Source organism: Lepidochelys kempii, chromosome 1, assembly GCF_965140285.1.
Source record: "Lepidochelys kempii isolate rLepKem1 chromosome 1, rLepKem1.hap1, whole genome shotgun sequence".
Classification (NCBI taxonomy): Eukaryota; Metazoa; Chordata; order Testudines; family Cheloniidae; genus Lepidochelys; species Lepidochelys kempii.
In genome coordinates, this window is record NC_136380.1 from 23373736 (window position 1) to 23394721 (window position 20986).

General features: G+C 45.6%; 1 protein-coding gene across 1 annotated transcript in view; it reads right to left on the reverse strand.

The window, feature by feature from the left end:
* ME3 (malic enzyme 3) overlaps positions 1–20986 on the reverse strand; it is a 181887-nt gene that overhangs the window by 55005 nt on the left and 105896 nt on the right. Inside the window, exons 4-5 of the mRNA XM_073336618.2 lie at positions 9658–9733; positions 1818–1979 (exon numbers count right to left, since the gene is read on the reverse strand). Coding sequence (XP_073192719.1) covers positions 1818–1979; positions 9658–9733 — 238 coding nt within the window. The remainder of the gene's footprint in view (positions 1–1817; positions 1980–9657; positions 9734–20986) is intronic.

Below are 20986 nucleotides of genomic sequence, written 5' to 3' on the forward strand. Positions count from 1 at the left end.
TGCCACTCACTCCAATTTGGCCCGGCCACCACCACAAATCTCCCTGAAATTAATTTGAAAAGTTTGATCTGTATGCGCTGCAGTACCAGCAAGATGGCAAGGAAGTGCTTCTCAATGCATCATTATGCACTAAACACAGAAAGAGGCAAGTCATTTAAAATGTTAATTTATTAATTTTTTCATGTGAGTGGGATAGCCTTGTGGTTTGAGCATAGACCTGAAAGCCAGGAACTCCTGAGTACCAGTGTGGAGAACATGGGGAAGAGCTGCGTTACATTGATGACAAGCATTTGTGATTCAGTTTCCCTCTCACTTTAGTATTGTTACCCCCTAGGTTGGAAGGGGTGAATGTCTTTCCTGGGGCAGGGGATAAGTAACGAAGGGACGGTATGCGAGTCACATAAGGGTTGGGATGAATGGTCTAGCCAGAACTGGCAACATGAGACTGGAGCTACCTTGGAAATACAATGGAGACCGACAACCTGACTTTTAATGAACACCAACCAAATGGGCTTTTTGGAGCAGGATGGGTAAATTACCTGTCTGATGACACTTAGTCCCGTTCCACTTCTGGCACGGGGATGTCACTTAGGTCACGTCTACACTACCCGCCGGATCGGCTGGTAGTGATCGATCTATTGGGGATCGATTTATCGCAGCTAGTGTAGATGCGATAAATCGATCCCCGATCGCTCTGCCATCGACTCCGGAACTCCACAATGGCGAGAGGCAGAAGCGGAGTCGATGGGGGAGCGGCGGCTGTCGATCCTGCACCGTGAGGATGCGAAGTAAGTGATTCTAAGTCTATTCTCGTAGCTGAAGTTGCGTATCTTAGATCGACACCCCCCCACCCCCCCAATGTAGACCAGACCTAAGACCCGAATTTTCCATAATGGCCTCTAATCTGGCTTCCTCAGTTTTTGGGCGGCCCAATCTGAAACACTGGGCCCCACATCTAAAGAGGTGTTGAGAACCCACAACTCCAAATGAAGCCCATGAGTGCAGAGCACCTCTACAAAAATCAGGTGGCTGATTAAGGTGCCTAAGCTTCGATTGAGGTGACGGCCTTTCAAGTTTGAAAGTTTTATCTCACCAGTTCTGCCGTGCCAGCTGAGAATCATATATTCAGATGGCTTATGGTCAAATGAGAAGCAAGTACATTTTAAAATAGTTTCTTGCATATTCGACAAGCATTGGCCATAGCAAATATCTATAGGAACTTATTTTAAAAACATCCTCACAGATGTCTCTTCTGGCATCAGTAAAGTGTTGCATTTCAGCCCTTCTGAGCCAGAGTCATAAGGCAGAAAACTGTGAACAGATGGAGTCCTCCTGTCCTGTTATCGTGTGCAGTAAAGTGTGCAATCTGACAAAACACTGCCATTAATTAAGCCCAAACCACCCAGTGGGGATTCTCCATTTGCTGAAATATAATCGCTTCCAAACACACCCAGGGATGTGTCAGTTTCCTTATGCTTTTCACAGGAAAAGTCAGTCTGTATCTGCGTGGCTGAAATCTTTTAACTCACCTTATCATGCTGAAAGATGGAGCTGACCCTTCAACTCCTGCTGGCCCAGCTCCAGCTTCGCCTTCCCATCAGTGGAACATGAGGACAGCCAGTGTTTATCTGATCTCATACTACGAGCAAGAGTGCAAGCTGGCAACTTCCGTGCACTGTTGGGTTAGCTGTCTTCTTATCTTAGGTGTCTCTGACTCTAGCTCCGAATTCAGGGACTGATTCTCCGAGTTAAGAACCCAGCTTTAAATAAAACAGCTTTTCATTTTTAAAATGCACAGAATAAGCAAGTAATCTTACCTCGTTGTCTGTGCCAACATCAAGCAGGACAGGCAGACACTGTTGCGGGTTCACTCCACCACAGGCTGTGTACAAGGCAAGTTTCCCTACTGGGATGCCCATGCCATAACTTCCTAGATCTCCTAGGCCTAGAATTCGCTCTCCATCTGTCACCACGATGGCCTGCAGATAAGGAAGAGCGTCCATTATACAGCGTTGCCAATGCTTTATTTAACACTGTTTGCAGAACCAGCTCCCTAGATTTTTATAACAATGCAGTTTTGTAGCCACAGTATGGGATGGAAGTTTGTTCCCTTCGTAGGTTACTGTACTACTAGTTATCACAAAAGTGCAAGTCAGCCATGGGGAGAGGGCTAGGAGGGCAGCAAAGCATGGTGGAGAACATCAGTGAAGGACTCTGAGCCCTGGTCTGCCCTGCAAACGTATGTTGGTCTGACTGTGTCATTCCGCGGTATGGAGAACCCACACGCCTGAGTGATGCAGTTATGCAGTGTAGACAGCGCTATGTCGACGGGCGGTGGCATACTGTGCTGACGGGAGAAGCTCTCTCTTTGGCATAGGTCGTGTCTTCACTAAGTGCTACAGTGGCGCACCTGCACTGGTGCAGCAAAGTGTAGACACGCCCTGAGGTCAGCATTTCTCAAATGGGGGTCCACGAGGGTACTCCAGGGGCGTCTACCAGCCGCACTGATCAACTCCTTCCCCTCCCTCCCTCAACTCCTCCCCCTCCCTCCCAGCACCTCCTGCATGCCGGGGAACAGCTGTTCAGTGGGGTGCAGGAGGTGCCCTGAGAGAGAGGGAGGAGCGGGGATGGGGTGCGCTTGGGGAAGGGAGCAGAATCATGTCTAAGGCCACTGGCCCCACTGATCAACTCCTCCCCCTCCCTCCCAATGCCTCCTGTCTGTAGCAGAACAGCTGTTCAGCAGCGTTCAGGCAGCGCTGAGAGGGAGGGGGAGGAGCAGGGATGGGACATGCTCAGGGGAGGGGGTGGAAAAACGTGGGGAAGAGGAGGGGCAAGGATGGAGTGGGGGCAGGAAGAAGTGGGTGGGGGTGAGGCCTTGGGGGAAGGGGTGGAGTGGGGGCAGGGCCTGAAGCTGAGCAGGGTGCTTGGGAGTTCATGAAAAATTTTAAAGCAAAATGGGGGTCCTTGGGTTGCTAAAGTTTGAGAACTGCTGCCTTAGGTAGTTAGTAACTCTTGGAGTGAGGAATCCCCTCCCTCCCCCCTTTATCTATTTTATGCACCTATCAGGTCCTTCACTAGTAGTCTTTGGAATGAGCCAGTTTTGAAGACATGGAAAGAGAGAGACTGGATTAAAATGATTTAAACTTGTTTAATTAAAAAGCAGTGTGATTTAGCTCTTCCGATCGCCTCTCTTTGCAGATGTCATTTTCTGCATCAGCCAGTGCTATAAAATCTCAGTTGTAACCCTATACCAGGTATTTTGATCACTATCCCCTTCACAAACTGACCCAGGCATTAGCCTCTTCGCTAATGGTGACAGCCAAGTTCATAGAGAGACTACTTGGCACTCATGTAGTGCCTTTCAGCCAAGGATCTCAGAGCACTTTGTATGTATTCAGAAATTAAGCCTCACAGGCCTGTGACCTGACACCTTGGTCAGTATTATTGTTGCTGTTTTCCAGATGGGGAAACTGAGGTAGAGAGAGAGGCATAAGTGATGTGCCTTAAGTCATGGCAAGCTTGTAATGGATACCTGCTTTCCTGACTCCCATTCCTGTGCCATAACCCCAAGACTATTCTCCCCATCACGTTTTTCTTCTCTCCACTCTTAGGCTAGCTTGACCTAGCTATGTTGCTCAGAGGTGTGAAAAATTCATAGCCCTGAGAGATGTAGTGAAGCTGACCCAGGCCCTAGTATAAATGCCAGTAGGTCGACAGAAGAATTGTTCTATTGACCTAATACTGCCTCCTGAGGGGGTGGATTAACTGCTGTGACGGAAAAACCCCTTTCATCGCTGTAGCAAGTGTCTACACCGTGGTGCAAGAGAGGCACAGGTCCAGTGCCGTGGTTGTACCTCTGTAGCATATGTAGTATCGACGTAACCTTACTTTAGTCTTTTCTCTCATCCACGCACTGGCATCTACACTAGCCGTGAGCCTGAGTTAACGAACTGTCAGGTAACACTGATACCTGACATGTGTGTAAGTGGTTAGTGGGGACACTCCCCATCCTACCAACTTTTGCCCTTTTCAGCCCTACAATGGCAAGCAAATAATTAGGTTGATCCCTGAGAGAATGTCCTACTGCACTTACACGTTTATTTGACTGGTGGTTTTGTTTGTTTCTTTGTGACAACCAGGAGAAAAAAAGCATGGCCAAGATTTTCAAAGTTAGAAGCTTGAAGTTAAGCAATTTAATCACCAGCCTGAGGTTAAGAGTGTCAAGGACCCAATCACAGCTCTCACTGAGGTTAATTAGGCTCCTATTTTTGCCAGTCTTGTTGTGTATGTGTGTGTGGGTGGCGGCAAAAACTAGTAAGAACAGGACAAAATGGCAATTCTGCCTTAATGCAGGAGGAAAGTGGTTAACACAATGCCAAGACCGTCCAAAACTGACCAGGAGCTTCAGGGAACAGAGCATTCAGATTCAGATCATGTGGATTATTTGATTGAGGGTGACCTAAATGCACAATCTGGCTTGGATATCGAAGGAGAAGTCCATGGCGAAATTATATTTATTTACTGATTCACTGAGTTAAATGCCAAAAGGGAACCCATATGCACTTTTAGGAGAAATAAGAGAATGGAGGATTATAAAATATCTCAATAGATCGCCTTTCTTTGGTGGGGGATAATAAAGATGGGTTTATTGGCTAGGGCTATTTGCTAGGGCAAACTGGCTTTGTGAACTCAGGGAAAGAATAAACCACATGATCAGCTCTTTTAGTTCAGGAGAAAAAATGATTTTCGAATGTTCTCTTTCAGCATATTTCTGATGATTAAAGGGAGATACCATTGGAGGATTTAAACTTGTGCTATATGGCTTTAATTCCATTGCTGATAAACAGTCAGACACTGTTATTCAATGCACACAATATACATCTCCCAAGGATCTTGCAGTTCTTTTCTCCCCCGAGTTAACCCGCAATTTTAAACTGGAAAAAACAGAACGGCACCGAATTAGCTCATGAAAAATCATGAGACGGGGGAAAGAAAAAGATGGCTTGTTTGGCACAATGCATCCATGCATATATTTGTGTTTTGTCTCCCTGCCAAAATCTGTCGTACATTTTGTGTAATATTGGGTGTTCTAAAGATATCACGAGGTGTACGCAGTGGTTGCTCTTGTGACATTCCCTGAGTAGGTGCCAGCTAGGGTTGCCAACTCTTTAATTTCACAAAACCAAACACTCCTGCCCCACCACCTGCCCCGCCCCTTCCCCAAGGCCCTGCCCCTCTTCACGCCATCCCCCTTCCCTCTGTCGCTCGCTCTTCCCCACCCTCACTCACTTTCACCGGGCTGGGGCAGGGGGTTGGGGTACGGAAAGGGGGTGAGGCTTCTGGCTGGAGGTGCGGGATCTGGGGTGGGGCTGGGGATGAAGGGTTTGGGATGCGGGAGAGGGCTCTGGGCTGGGGCAAAGTGGTGGGTATGGGTTGTGTTGCATGCAGGCTCCAGGTGGGGCAGGGGGTTAGGGTGCAGGGGGGGGCGTGAGGACTCTGGCTGGGTGTGCAGGCTCTGGGGTTGAGCCGGGGATGTGGGGTTTGGAGTGCAGGAGGGGGTTCAGGCTCCGGCTGGGGATGTGGGCTCTGGGGTGGGGCTGGGGATCAGGGGTTTGGGGTGCGGGAGGGGGCTGGGGTAGGGTGTTCGGGTGTTGGGGTGGGGTGTGGGATCCATGAGGGAGTTTGGGTGCGGGAGGGGATTCTGGGCAGGGACAGGAGGTTGGGGTGCGGGACAGGGTGCAGAGCCCCGGAGGCACTTACTGCGGCTCCCAGGAAGCAGCCGTCAGGTCCCTGCAGCCCCTAGACGCATGGACAGCCAGGGAGGCTCCGCATGCTGCTTCACGCACACAGGCACCACCCCTGCGACTCCCATTGGTCGCAGTTCCCGGCCAATGGGAGCTGCAAAGCCGGCCCTCAGGGCAGGGGCAGCACGAAGAGCCTCCCTGGCCGTCCATGCGTCAGACTCTAGGGACAGCAAGGACCTGGCAGCTGCTTCCGGGAGCCGCGTGGACCTTGGGCAAGCAGGCAGCCTGCCTTAGTCCCGAGCGCCTGCCACGTCACTGACAGGACTTTTAATGGCCCAGTCGGCAGTGCTGACTGGCGCCGCCAGGGTCCCTTTTTGACTGGGCATTCCAGTCGAAAACCCAACGCCTGGCAACCCTAGTGCCAACTCCTTCCTACCAGGAGTCAGGGTGAAGTTTCAATGCAAAATGCATTACAAATAACAGCAGGGCTGCAGACCTAGCAGAGGTTAAGCAGGGAATGCCATCAAGCTTTTAAAAAGCCATTGCAGTAACAAGCCAGTCACTAAGGGAAACCAGTACATGTACTTCTCTGCAGTCAGTGCATTCATTTTCTTGCATTTGGGAAGATTTTCCTGTTTACTTTTCTTTGTGAGTCAACACTAAGTACTAGCCAGAGCTAGGAAAGGCTCTTTTTGGGTGGGCTCCATCTGTTTTTGGCGTGCACTCCCGCCCTAACCACACCCGAGGCACACAACTGGGATTGGAAGATGGCAGATGTGGGAATATGGAGAGCAAAGAACTCATGCTTTGATGGAAATTTATGGTGAAACTAATGCAAATTCCATGAAAATTCTCTATGCAGAGATTGTTGTTTAAAAAGCAAGTCATAACTAATCAAATGCACCATGAAACCAAGGATATACCTGAGATGATGATATTTTCATCCTGTGGATGGACGACTTAAACTCCACCATAGATTTCCACCACAACTTCAACCACTACCCATGAATTAAACTCTCTTGAACACTCCCACCATGATCAGCTTCAACAATGGAACCCTACAGACAACTGTATACAAGAAACCCACGGATCATCACATCTACCTCATAAATCCAGTAACCACCCCAAACACACCAAGAAATCTTTATTTACTGCCAGGCTCAGATACCACAGAATATGCTCTGAGGGAAAAGTCTGGGATATACACTTTAACATACTCAAAACCACCTTCACCAAACAAGGACACTCCACCAGCGAAGTAGATCACGTCATGGAACGGGTCACCCAAATATCCCAAGAGAGCCTGCTTCAATACAGAAATAAAACCCCCTCCAAATGCACACCCTTAGTTGTCACCTGCCCCCCACACTGGAACCCATATGGGGTTTTACCAAACAACTACAACCCATGCTCAATGAGGAACCCATCCTGAAAGAAATCTTTCCTGCACCCCCTCTCCTGGCCTTCAAACAACTCCCCAGCTGCTTCAAGCTCATCATCAGAAGCAAGCTCCCCACAGACCAGAACACAGCAACTCAAAGCGGCACCAGACCCTGCCAGAACAACAGATGCAAAACTTGCAGACATTTCTCCACTGTACAATGATCGACACCCTGCACGACACCCCTTTCAAGATCCCTGGGACCTGCATTTGCTCATCACAACATGTGGTATACCTCATCCAGTGCACGAAATGCCCCAATAACAACTACGTGGGTGAAAACAATCACTGCACTCTTGAATAAACTCACACAGGAAATGATAAAAGAAAAAAACACTACATCACCTGTGGGTGAACACTTTTCACAAAGCGATCACGCTATATCTGACCTCTCAGTCTTCATCCTCGAAGAAAACCTGCACAACACTTTCAAAAGGTTAGTCTGGAGCTTAAATTCATAACTTTGCTAGACAATAAAAATCATGGACTGAACAGAGACACTGGATTTATGGCTTATTACAACAATGTGTAACCCGCTAACCCTCTCCTTTTTGTCCTATGACTGCAGGGGTGTTAATTGGCCACTTAGAATCATAGAATATTAGGGTTGGAAGAGACCTCAGGAGGTCATCTAGTCCAAGCCCCTGCTCAAAGCAGGACCAACACCAACTAAATCATCCCAGCCAGGGCTTTGTCACACCAGGCCTTAAAAACCTCTAAGGATGGAGATTCCACCACCTCCCTAGGTAACCCATTCCAGTGCTTCACCACCCTCCTAGTGAAATAGTCTTTCCTAATATCCAACCTAAACCTCCCCCATTGCAACTTGAGACCATTGCTCCTTGTTCTGTCATCTGCCACCACTGAGGACAGCCTAGCTCCATCCTCTTTGGAACTCCGCTTCAGGTAGTTGAAGGCTGCTATCAAATCCCCCCTCACTGTTCTCTTCTGCAGACTAAATAAGCCCAGTTCCCTGTCTCTCCTCATAAGTCATGTGCCCCAGCCCCCTAATCATTTTCGTTGCCCTCTGCTGGACTCTCTCCAATTTGTCCACATCCCTTCTGTAGTTGGGGGACTGAAACTGGATGCAGTACTCCAGGTGTGGCCTCACCAGTGCCGAATAGAGGAGAATAATCACTTCCCTCGATCTGCTGGCAATGCTCCTACTAATGCAGCCCAATACGCCGTTGGCCTTCTTGCTGCTTAGCCAGTGGGTCCTCAGCCTGTAACGGTGCATGGGGTTCTTCCTTCCTAAGTGCAGGACTCTGCACTTGTCCTTGTGGAACCTCATCAGATTTCTTTTGGCCCAATCCTCCAATTTGTCTAGGTCACTCTGGACCCTATCCCTACCCTCCAGCATATCTACCTCTCCCCGCAGCTTAGTGTCATCTGTGAACTTGCTGAGGGTGCAATTCATCCCATCATCCAGATCATTAATAAAGATGTTGAACAAAAGCGGCCCCAGAACCGACCCCTGGGGCACTCCGCTCGATACCGGCTGCCAACTAGACATCAAGCTGTTGATCACTACCCGCTGAGTCTGACAATCTAGCCAGCTTTCTATCCACCTTATATGGTCCCTTTATTACAGTTTTATGTGCTAAACTATCTGTTTGAGCTTGTATTTAGCTGTGACACTTGGAGTATCTACCTTTCCCAGACCCGAAAGAAGAGGTCTGTGTAGCTCGAAAGCTTATCTCTCATGTTAACAAAAGTTGGTCCAATAAAAGATATTACCACACCCACCTTGTCTTGCTAATAACCAACCAAATCATTTTCCAGAGTCTCAGATCCTGTCTCGTCCAGCAAAGCATGCAAATTTTCCTTTCGATCCTGTATGCCCATTATAGTGGGCAATTTCTTGAATCACAGATTCACCAGGCCAGACTGATGGTGCTGCACCCACTATGCACAGTCTGTATGGATTTGAGAGGAGAAATCTGACCCAAATTTTCAAAGTGCTTCGGAACAAAAGGAATTGTATAGATATAAGCTCAATAGAGCAGCCACTGTAAAATTCTTAGTTGTACAGCTGTTGATGAACAAAGCTCAATGAACAGGGCATTTGCCTGTAGTTGAGAAAGGCAGGCTTGTGACTGAACCCCAGGATTAGGACTCAGGATTTCTGAGTTCTATTCCCAGCTTTGCCACAAATGTCCTTTGTGACCTTGGGTGAGTCACTTAACGTCTCTGTGCCAGTTTCCTCCTTGGCAAAAACATATTTATCAGACTCAAAGGGGTGCTTTGAATCTTAATTAAATAATGAATGGAAACCACTTTGAGATCATTGCAAAGAAAGCCTACAGAAGAACAAAATACTTCTCCTTTGATTTGTTTGTTCCGATGCAAAACTTGAGATCAGAGGGATAGGCTGCATTTCCTTTTGGAAGCTTCAAATTCTGTCGGATTATTGTGAGAAATGGAAAATATTTGCAAGCTTTTCTCAGCTCCATAAAAAGAAATCAAGCATACCTTTATATCTTCTTCAGGCCAGGAGTTTAGCATTGTTGCAATATGGCCTTTGTCATGAATGGTGATAAACAGCCCACTAAGAAATGAAACAAAAACAAACCATTCTATAAAATCAGTAACTACAAGGTAAGAGAGGAGAGTAGGTGGGAGCTGATTTACTGAACCCAGTCGTTAGACATGTATTACTTATTGGTGTGGAAATACTACTCCTGTATACTTGTTAATATCAAGGTTAGGGCTGATCTTATAACCGTTGGGCTTAAAGGCTACATGATTAGGCCCATAAATCTCAACCACCGAGACCTGTTTTGCCACTTTTCCATTTCAGTCTGGCAAGAGTCAGATTTGGCTCAATGGACATTTCCTTAAAATAAAACCTTAAATGTAGCAGAGATTGGTAATTCCGCTTTTAGACCTTTAATAAACCCTCTCGCAATGAGCTTATTGCAGCCAGTGCATGGTTTTGGCTACAGAACACATCAAGAGGCAATGTGACTCAGTGACTGGGGCTAAAGAAACCTGGGTTCCATTCCAGACTCTGCAAGTCATTTTGCCTCCCTGTGCCTCTGTTTACTCACCAACGCTTTGTCTGTTTTGTCTATTTAGACTGTAAACTCTTAGGGGGAAGCTGCATCTCCCTATGTGTTTGTCCAGAGCCTAGCACAGTGAGGCTCCCAATGCATCTAGGACTGTAGGCACTTCTGTAATACAAATAATAATAATAATAATAATAATGGACTAAACTTCCAGAGGTCTGCGCACAAGGGGAAAACTGAAAGACATGTGCGCTTCTGTTTCACCCACCCTGCACTGGGTTTTGTGGGCACATTAACATTCAGTTTCATTCAGTTATCTAGCTTTCAAACACAAACCTCTTGTTTTCCCAGCAAAATCCATTTTAAGTGAGGCAAGGGATGTATGTGCATTCTGCGCAGCTCTCCCAGTACGTAGTTCCGATGGCTCTGATGCCCAGGGTAAAATTTCAGTATTCAGATATTTGCGGTAGTAATTATGTACACCATTCATGCTAGGTGCCTCCAAAGACAAAGATAGCCACCTGCCTATTCACTGGGAAATCAGATCAACATTACCAGACCATCACTGCTATCAGCTGCTTAGTGTTTTCTTTGCTGTCACTCCCAGATGTACTGCCCTCTGAAAGTGGTATTTCTAGAATAGCCTCTGCAGTGTTATGCAGAGTGACTGGCTTATGTTGCGATGCCCTTTTTTGAAACCCTACTTTACCAGCGATAACACAGAAAACAGCAGCCTGATGTATCCATTCTATACATGGAAAGTAGGTGCCCAATTCTGCATGGTGATGAGTTCCCTCCACTCCTGTTGGCTTCAGGAAATCTTGAAGATTAGAGCCCTTGATTTGGACTGGGTGTAATATAGAATCATAGAATCATAGAATATCAGGGTTGGAAGGGACCTCAGGAGGTCATCTAGTCCAACCCCCTGCTCAAAAGCAGGACCAATCCCCAATTAAATCATCCCAGCCAGGGCTTTGTCAAGCCTGACCTTAAAAACTTCTAAGGAAGGAGATTCTACCACCTCCCTAGGTAACGCATTCCAGTGTTTCACCACCCTCCTAGTGAAAAAGTTTGTCCTAATATCCAACCTAAACCTCCCCCACTGCAACTTGAGACCATTACTCCTTGTCCTGTCCTCTTTTACCACTGAGAATAGTCTAGAACCATCCTCTCTGGAACCACCTCTCAGGTAGTTGAAAGCAGCTATCAAATCCCCCCTCATTCTTCTCTTCTGCAGACTAAACAATCCCAGTTCCCTCAGCCTCTCTTCATAAGTCATGTGTTCCAGACCCCTAATCATTTTTGTTTCCCTTCGCTGGACTCTCTCCAATTTATCCACATCCTTCTTGTAGTGTGGGGCCCAAAACTGGACACAGTACTCCAGATGAGGCCTCACCAATGTCGAATAGAGGGGGACGATCACGTCCCTCGATCTGCTCGCTATGCCCCTACTTATACATCCCAAAATGCCATTGGCCTTCTTGGCAACAAGGGCAAACTGCTGACTCATATCCAGCTTCTCGTCCACTGTCACCCCTAGGTCCTTTTCCGCAGAACTGCTGCCTAGCCATTCGGTCCCTAGTCTGTAGCTGTGCATTGGGTTCTTCCATCCTAAGTGCAGGACCCTGCACTTGTCCTTGTTGAACCTCATCAGATTTCTTTTGGCCCAATCCTTCAATTTGTCTAGGTCCCTCTGTATCCTATCCCTGCCCTCCAGCGTATCTACCACTCCTCCCAGTTTAGTATCATCCGCAAATTTGCTGAGAGTGCAAACCATACCATCCTCCAGATCATTTATGAAGATATTGAACAAAACCGGCCCCAGGACCGACCCCTGGGGCACTCCACTTGACACCAGCTGCCAACTAGACATGGAGCCATTGATCACTACCCGTTGAGCCCGACAATCTAGCCAACTTTCTACCCACCTTATAGTGCATTCATCCAGCCCATACTTCTTTAACTTGCTGACAAGAATACTGTGGGAGACCGTGTCAAAAGCTTTGCTAAAGTCAAGAAACAATACATCCACTGCTTTCCCTTCATCCACAGAACCAGTAATCTCATCATAGAAGGTGATTAGATTAGTCAGGCATGACCTTCCCTTGGTGAATCCATGCTGACTGTTCCTGATCACTTTCCTCTCATGTAAGTGCTTCAGGATTGATTCTTTGAGGACCTGCTCCATGATTTTGGCAAAGTATCCATTGTATTTTATTATTTTCTTATATATATCAGAAAGCAAATTTTTATATTGCCTCTAATTTCTTACAACCAGTCCAAGTCAAGGGCTGTACCCTGCAAGATTGCCTGAAGCTAACAGGAGTGGAGGGAGCTCGTCACGTTGCAGAATTTCCATTTCACAACTCTCGCTCTTAGGGTTTGTCTACATTACAAAATTAAGTCGACTTAAGTTAAGTTGATGTACAGCCACCACAGTAATTAAAGTGGTGGTTCACATCCACACTTGCTCCTTCTGTCAGCGGTGTGCGTCCTCACCAGGGACACTGATAGCTGGAGCCTGGCAGCTCTGGGGCTGACAGCCTCAGGTGTCAACACCACATGGGGCCCACAGCTGGGCCCCCCCGCTGCTGACAGCCACCCCAGCACTGACAGCCTGAGCTGTCAGCCAGACACGGGGCTCACCTGGTGCCCGGCTGACAGCGTAGGCTGTCAGCGCCAGGGAAGGGGAGGGAGGGCTCCAGCTGTCAGCCTCACTTGGGGTTCACAACCAACAGGTGATGTAAATAATGCAGTGTCTACATGAACACTGCGTTGCCCTATCTACATTGACATTAAGTGCTACGCCTCTTGTAGAGATGGAGTTATTATGTTGGTGTAGCAGGGGACTTACTTCGGTAGAAGCAGCATTCTAGCATAGACACTGACAAATTAGGTCGACATAAGCCACCTTGCGTCAACCTAATTCTGTAGTGTAGACCAGGCCTTATAATGCTGCAGCTGCACCACTGTAGTGCTTAGTGCAGACGCTATCTATGTTGATGGGAAAGCTTCTCCTGCCGGCACAGGTACTCCACATCCCTGAGAGGCAGTAGCTAAGGTGGCGGGAGAAGCCCTCCCATACCGCTGTTGCACCAGGGTTTAGGTTGATACAACTGCTTTGCTCAGGGGCATGGAAAATCCACACCCCTGAGCGAAGTAGTTATACTGACATAAGTTTGCAGTGTGGACGAAGCCTTACTATCTGTCCTAAATCAGGGAACACATGCTAGTGATAAGCATTATTCTGTAACACAGTTACAATTATTAACAGCATAGCATCATGAGGGAGCTCTGGAGCCACTGGAGAAGTAGCTCGGCATTTCTAAGCCACAAAAGCTCTTCAGTCCAGGCAAATACAGATCATTTCATGGTTTTGTCTTCCAATATAAAAACATCAGCTACAAAGGAGATATTTTATAGGGCTTTGAAAAACCATCCCCATTCCAAGCCCAGAACACTGCTGCATGAGCAAACCAACTGGAAAGCAATGATTCGTTTGAGAACAATTAAAACAGAAGAGTATACAACTTTTTACAGCCATTAGTTGCTTTTGGCAGCCGACAAAAGGAATTTTGCTGTGTACTAGACTCCTGCTGAGAATCTTGATAAAAAGAAGACCATGGTTTTTTTAAACAGAGGAAATACAAAATATAGTGATAATTTCTGTGGTAATCAGCACCTGAGCACACAGGAAAACTGGAAATGTAATAAAATTGAATCTACCAGTCGATGTACACAGTACAATGCTTTTAAACAGTCCCCACTAACCAACAACAAGTTAAGCACATACACAGAGAATCGCAGAATCATAGTAGATTAGAGTTGGAAGAGACCTCAGGAGGTCATCTAGTCCAACCCCCTGCTCAAAGCAGGACCAACCCCAAACAAATCATCCCAGCCAGGGCTTTGTCACACCAGGCCTTAAAAACCTCTAAGGATGGAGATTCCACCACCTCCCTAGGTAACCCATTCCAGTGCTTCACCACCCTCCTAGTGAAATAGTGTTTCCTGATATCCAACCTAAACCTCCCCCACTGCAACTTGAGTTCCTTGTTCTATCATCTACTACCACTGAGAACAGCCTCGCTCCATCCTCTTGGGAACCCCACTTCAGGTAGTTGAAGGCTGTTATCAAATCCCCCTCACTCACTCTTCTTTTTAACAGACTAAATAAGCCCAGTTCCCTCAGTCTCTCCTCATAAGTCATGTGCCGCAGCCTCCTAATCATTTTCGTTGCCCTCCACTGGACTCTCTCCAATTTGTCCACATCCTTTCTGTAGTGGGGGAAAATTGGATGCATACTCCAAGTGTGGCCTCACCAGTGCCAAAAAGAGGAGAATAATCACTTTCCTTGATCTGCTGGTAATGCTCCTGCTAATGCAGCCCAATATGCCGTTAGCCTTCTTGGCAACAAGGGCACACTGTTGACTCATATCCAGCTTCTCGTCCACTGTAATCCCCAGGTCCTTTTCTGCAGAACTGCTGCTTAGCCAGTTGGTCCCCAGCCTGTAGCGGTACATGGGAGTCTTCCGTCCTAAGTGCAGGACTCTGCACTTGTCCTTGTTGAACCTCATCAGATTTCTTTTGGCCCAATCTATCAATTTGTCTAGGTCACTCTGGACCCTATCCCTACCCTCAAGTGTATCTACCTCTCTCCCCGGCTTAGTATCATCCACAAACTTGCTGAGGGTGCAATCCATCCCATCATCCAAATAATTAATAAAGATGTTGAACAAAACTGGCCCAGGGACCGACCCATGGGGCACTCCGCTTGATACCGGCTGCCAACTAGACATGGATCCATTAATCACTACCCATTGAGCCCAATGATCTAGCCAGCTTTCTAATCCACCTTATAGCCCATTCATCCAATCCATATTTCTTTAACTTGCTGGCAAGAATACTGTGGGAAACTTTATCAAAAGCTTTGCTAAATCAAGGTATATTATGTCCACTGCTTTCACCATATCCACAGAGCCAATTATCTCATCATAGAAGGCAATCAGTTTGGTCAGGCATGACTTGCCCTTGGTGAATCCACGTTGACTGTTCCTGATCACCTTCCTCTCCTCCAAGTGCTTCAAAATGGATTCCTTGAGGACCTGCTCCATGATTTTTCCAGGGAATGAGCTGAGATTGACCGGTCTGTAGTTCCCTGGGTTCTCCTTCTTCCCTTTTTTAAAGATGGGCACTATATTTGCCTTTTTCCAATTTTCCAGTACCTCCCCTGATCGCCACAAGATTTTAAAGATAATGGCCAATGGCTCTGCAATCGCATCAGCAAACTCCCTCAGATCATGCAGATCTCCTTCTTTGGCCTATCTCAAAAGCATTAACAGATGCGAATCTCAATTATAGAGACATACAGTAATCAAAAGCATATTCTTTAGGATGGTCTTCACATGATTCTGCATGAAAAAGGGAGTAGTTGACCAGATCTTAAAAGTATAAATTAGCAACATAACTAAAAAGCGTATCAACTCAAAAAAAAATGTAAAGGGTAGTAATAATGTATTATTTCATGTATTTAATAGAGACACCATTGTGTTAATTTCTGGGCACACTTTACATAGATTAGATCATTTATAATTTTTTTAAATAATAAAGCATATATCCTTGAAAATCCCATAGGATCTAATCGGCTATTCAACCTCTTTAAAATGTCCATCCCTAGACATTATATGTGCCTTTACAGACCAAGAGCCAAATTTAGTGATGCGTCTAATTTGCATGATAACTTGCCACAAACTTAGTATAAAGTGTCCTCTGGGTTTGCACAGGTGTAACTGACTAGCTCGGTCAGTGGAATCCAGCAAACAATTCTGTTGATGACTGCACAAGCGGGAACAGCATCCAGCTCACATTCGGAGCTGCACTGGCTATGCAGGGACCACACCAGGGAGTGGAGATAAGGCCGTGTCATTTTTACAGTCACTTTTCAGAGTAGATGTGACACAGAGAGAGACACAGTTACTTGCTAATGTACTGGGAAATCCTCATATCTAATTAATGACACCAAGCAGTACACAAGAAGTATCTGAGTTACCGAAAGATAAAGTTCACTTAGAAAGAAAGCATGTAGTGTGAACAACAGACTCCTGCTTCTGGTGTGCCCTCTATTCTTCTTTGGTTTAGGCTTAGATATTTTGCTTCCTGGAAATTAAAAGATAACTATATTCGTGCTAGCCTACTTGGCACTTAATGAAAATGAAATTAGTTAACAAAAGGTCAAGGACATTGCTCAAACCGCTCAGGGGACCTCAGTACAGTGCACGTGCAATTCTTCTGACAGACTCATTTTTTACTATTAGTCTGGCATTCCAAGCATAGTTCACTATAATGCAATGTGTGGTCCCTTCTCCCCACTCAAAAAAAAAAAGAAGTGAATATATAAGTGGCTAGGTAGAAGCCAAACGGGGGAGAAGGAGAGATGGGTAAACATAATAATAGGAAACAAGGCTGATTAAAAATTAACTGCAGTAAAATTAACTGAGTCTGGTCAAGATGCACAAACTCTGCCATTCTCCCAGCTAAACAATAACCTAAGGAAGGAGCTAGCTTCTTGGGAGGTAAGGTCACATGCCTTTCTCCAATATGCCGCACAAAGTGATCCAATCTATGCTTGGAGCAGGGCAGTTGGCACTGGTATCATATTCAGCTGCTTCCTCATCACGGGTTTCACTCTAGTCTGCTCAGGGATGATGAATGCATATTTGATTCTAACATGCCTCTCATCCATTCAGCCTGCCTAATTCACATGACCTGTATGGAGGACCACAAGAGTTTGCTCTTTCTTCTTTCCCAAATCTTCTCTCAGAAGATGGTTAGTCTCAGACCCGGGAGACAGGAGACCTATCCTCCATTTTTGTCACCAACACAGGCTTCTCTGTGCCTCAATTCCATGATCTGTGAAATGGGGATAATAGAGCTAATCTGCCTCACAAGAGCACTTTTCATCCCCATGTCTGAGGCAGTCTGTCCCTTTGTACTTACACTTTCTTTCTGCTTCCGTTCATAGAAGTGCTCTCCGAATAAACTGTGAAGCTAAACTTTTTTGCCTGCATTTAGTTACTTAACACATGAACCATCCAAAACATACTGTTATCACTTAATATCTGTTAAGCCTGGACAATGTTCTTGGCACTGTACAAGACCTGAAAGGAAGACAGTCCTGGCCTTGAAGAGCTTCCTGCCCAGTAGACCAAACCCAAGAAGACAGGACACACTCCACGCCCGGCAGAGGAAACAACATTGGTTTATTGCTGATTTTTCTAAAAATAATGTTTGAGTGGTTCACTTCTCGTGGGAGTCCTGGAAAAAGCATAGCAGATGTTTACAAATAAGAATGTTCTTTTTCTGCTTTCATTTAATGAGATGCTGGTTTTCTAAGGACAACCTACTAACAACAATACCAGTTAGGTCAGTGGCCTAGGACGTGAGGGAGCTGGGTTCAAGTCCCCGCTCCACCACAGACTTCCTTGGGCAGGTTACTTAGGCCCTCTGTGTCTTGGCTTCCCATCTGTAAAATTGGAATAAGAGCACTGCCCTGTCTCACGGGTGTTTGTGAGACTCCAGCCAGTGGGAAAAGCAGAAGCCAAAGCAGGGACTGTTGTATTAGAGGAAGAGGGTAAAAGGGGCTAGTCTCACTCAGAGGGGAAAAAAACATGATCAAGTGAGAGGACTCTATTTCTATAGTATTAAACATTTCGATTTCAACAATAGGCCTACGTGGTGCTTCTCAGAGGGATACGGTCCCTGGGTCGAGGACCTTACTGTCTAGCTATTAGAACATGAAGAAAGCAAAGTGCTTCACACATGAGCAATTAATGGAGCATCTTATCCTACTGCAGTAGCGGAAAGAAACTGAGATAACGTGCTTGAGTCTCTAGGTAGCCACTCACCCATGTGCAGAGTGAGTGCTGACCACTACCAGATCAAAATGGTCATGCAAGGCCCCTGATCCTGCAAACACTTGTGCACATTCACAGACTTAGAGTTTAAGGAATCATTGGGTCATCCAGACTGACCTCCTGTATATCACAGACCATTAAATTTCACCATGTGCGTAGTCCTATTTAAGTCAATGGGGCTGCACACAAAGGCACTGCTCTTACTGCATACAGTGAATTGTAGGACTGGGACCTAAATGACGAACAAGGCAGAGAATTATGGTGTATTAAAAAGTCTTAAAATTGTGCTATATGTCTTTAACTTCTCAGGGATTTTCTCTGACCTGTGTGCAGGCAAGCAGGGGGTTCTGTATGGAAACATGCAAACGGAGTAATCTTGTAGCCAGCCAGCCTAGAGTAAAGTGGGGAGAGTTGTGCCTCTCTATTTTTTTAAGAAGCAGCCTGCTTTGTTCCTCTCTGTTTTGTGGTTCTTGGGGATATTGTTCTGGAGTCTAAGAATTAAAGTAGTGTTACGTTTCAACCTTCCAGCAGAGTATTTTATGCTTGTATCTAACTTCTCAATGTGTCTGCCATAAGCATAATGTGAAGAATCAGTGTTCTATTTTTCTATTTTGAATACAGGGATGGTGCTCAGGTATGACTGCAATAAGGACCTTATAGTAGACGAAAACTAATTGAAAGTATCAGCTATCAGCAGAGCAATATGCATTTCTGAAAATAAATGAATACACCTAAACAATTTTGGCTAAGGGCAGATTGAAATACACCACAATTCAGTGCTACTGTCCATAAAAGAAGATTGATTCTACAGATCAAACTGCTGACATACAAGAGGCAAATTTCTACATTCACCATTAAAGATAGAACGTTGAAATCCTGGCCCAATTAAGTCAAAGGCTGTTTTGACTTCAGCAGGACGGAGGAGGTAAGGAATCTGTGCAAAGCTGTTACTTAAAAAATTATGGGCCAGATCCCTGGCTACATCTGAGGACTACACAGTGGAGCTCAGAAATGGGCTACAAAGGTGGCTTTAAGTGACTTTTGTTTCTCTGATTCTGGGCTGACTGTGCACCAAGCTGGGTTCCCTACAGTATATTGCTGGCTGCCAATAACTGCAAAGGCGCCCATATAGCAGCTGGGGCTCAGCAGGGCAACAGTGATGCCCAAGCCACACCTCCTATCCTGGCCATTGCATAGTGGTGAACTACTTCATCCCTTTTCCTAGCTTTATGGGACTGGTGGATCCCCCTTCAGGGAATTTGGGGCCATTTTGTGCTGGTGATGCAGTGCAGAGTAGCTACAGCACAGCCAAGGCTCTGGGCCTTTACGCTTCCAAAATCAAACATGAAACTGACACATTATGCAGCTTGGGTCTCCAGAGCCTTTTCAGTCAGCCACACCCCCTTATTATTATGATTATTCTTTTGTAATCACTGTGGTAACAGGATTAGATGCTCTGAAATAAACTTAAAAACTATTTGGCTCTTTTTGGAAAGCTAGAGTTTGTAACATGCCTCTGGGATATTGTTTTTGGAGTCATTATGTTTTAATATGCACATATTTGTCTAAATATTGTGTAATCAATCATCAAACTGGACAAAATCAACATGGTAACTCAGTGATTTTTAGAAGTTTGTTTACATGTAGATGGAAGACTTTTTGTCAATAGTCAGATTTATTTATTTTATTCAGGGAAATAATAGTGTGCGCGTACTAATGAAAAACAAATAATACAGTCCAAAGCAAGAGTGATTCTTATTCTATTCTATTCAGAGATTTATGGGACAAAACCCTACTGTCTGTATATGATAAGCTTTATCCTGAAATAATCCATTTGTGGGAGAGGGAACAGGGCTGCCTTCACTCATCATGTAAACATTTCTAAAGCTGTCATCACACACTTCAGATGGGAAAACTAGAATTTAATATCAGACCCAGAAGATGCAGTTTCAAAAGTTCATGATAAAGAGCCCCACATGTTTAAACATCCAGGATCCTGAGGGACTGAAAGTAGATATGCAGCAAAGAGCATTTAAAATACTGTTTATGAATAAGTAAAGACAATTAAAAAAAAACAGATTCTCAATACTAATTAGTGCACAAGTATTTCTGATGGAGACCTCGATCCTGCAACTTCTTTGGCATGGGCAGACTCCTTGCACATCCCTGGAGCCCCTCATTCACCACTTTGGGGTTCTGTGAAGGGGAGAACCCATGGCAGGATCGGAGCCTCTGTCATAACTTTTTGATCCAATTGATAGTTTGCCACATAATTATCAGATTTTTTTTTTTTAAAAAATCACCCTAGTATAGTACATAAATAAATGAGCCTTTTTCCCTTTTCAGAAATAGAGGGGTGAGTGGCAGGGGCCGACGGTGACAAACATCACACAGAATGCTTGTGAAGCAGCAGAGGGATGGACTGTATGCGCTAATTCCATCTCTAATTCCATTCTAAATTCTGATTAAGGAGAGGTAATGAGCAACACGGCTGTGTCTGATCACAATTAGTTGCACTTATTTGAGCCTAATCACTCTCACGGGCAGGCTCTGCTTCTAAGCAGAAAAGCTTTAACCCAAGTGCTCTCATGTATCCTTTGCCAATCCCAATGGAATGCTTCACATTATGATATTCAACAGTACAGGCCCCTCTGGGGTTTCAAGACTCAATTGAAGGCTTTATTCAGCCTTAATTTTCAGCAATTGTCATATTTTTAAGTATAACCCTGGGAATGACCCTTGCATTTTAGAGGGCTGCATGAGGATTGAGCCACAGAGCTCCTATTAAAGTCAATGTGTGGTAAAAATCTGTGCAATTCTGAAGATTTAGGGCCTTGATTTTTACATATTTGGAGCAACCGCAGCTCCCACTGGTTCACC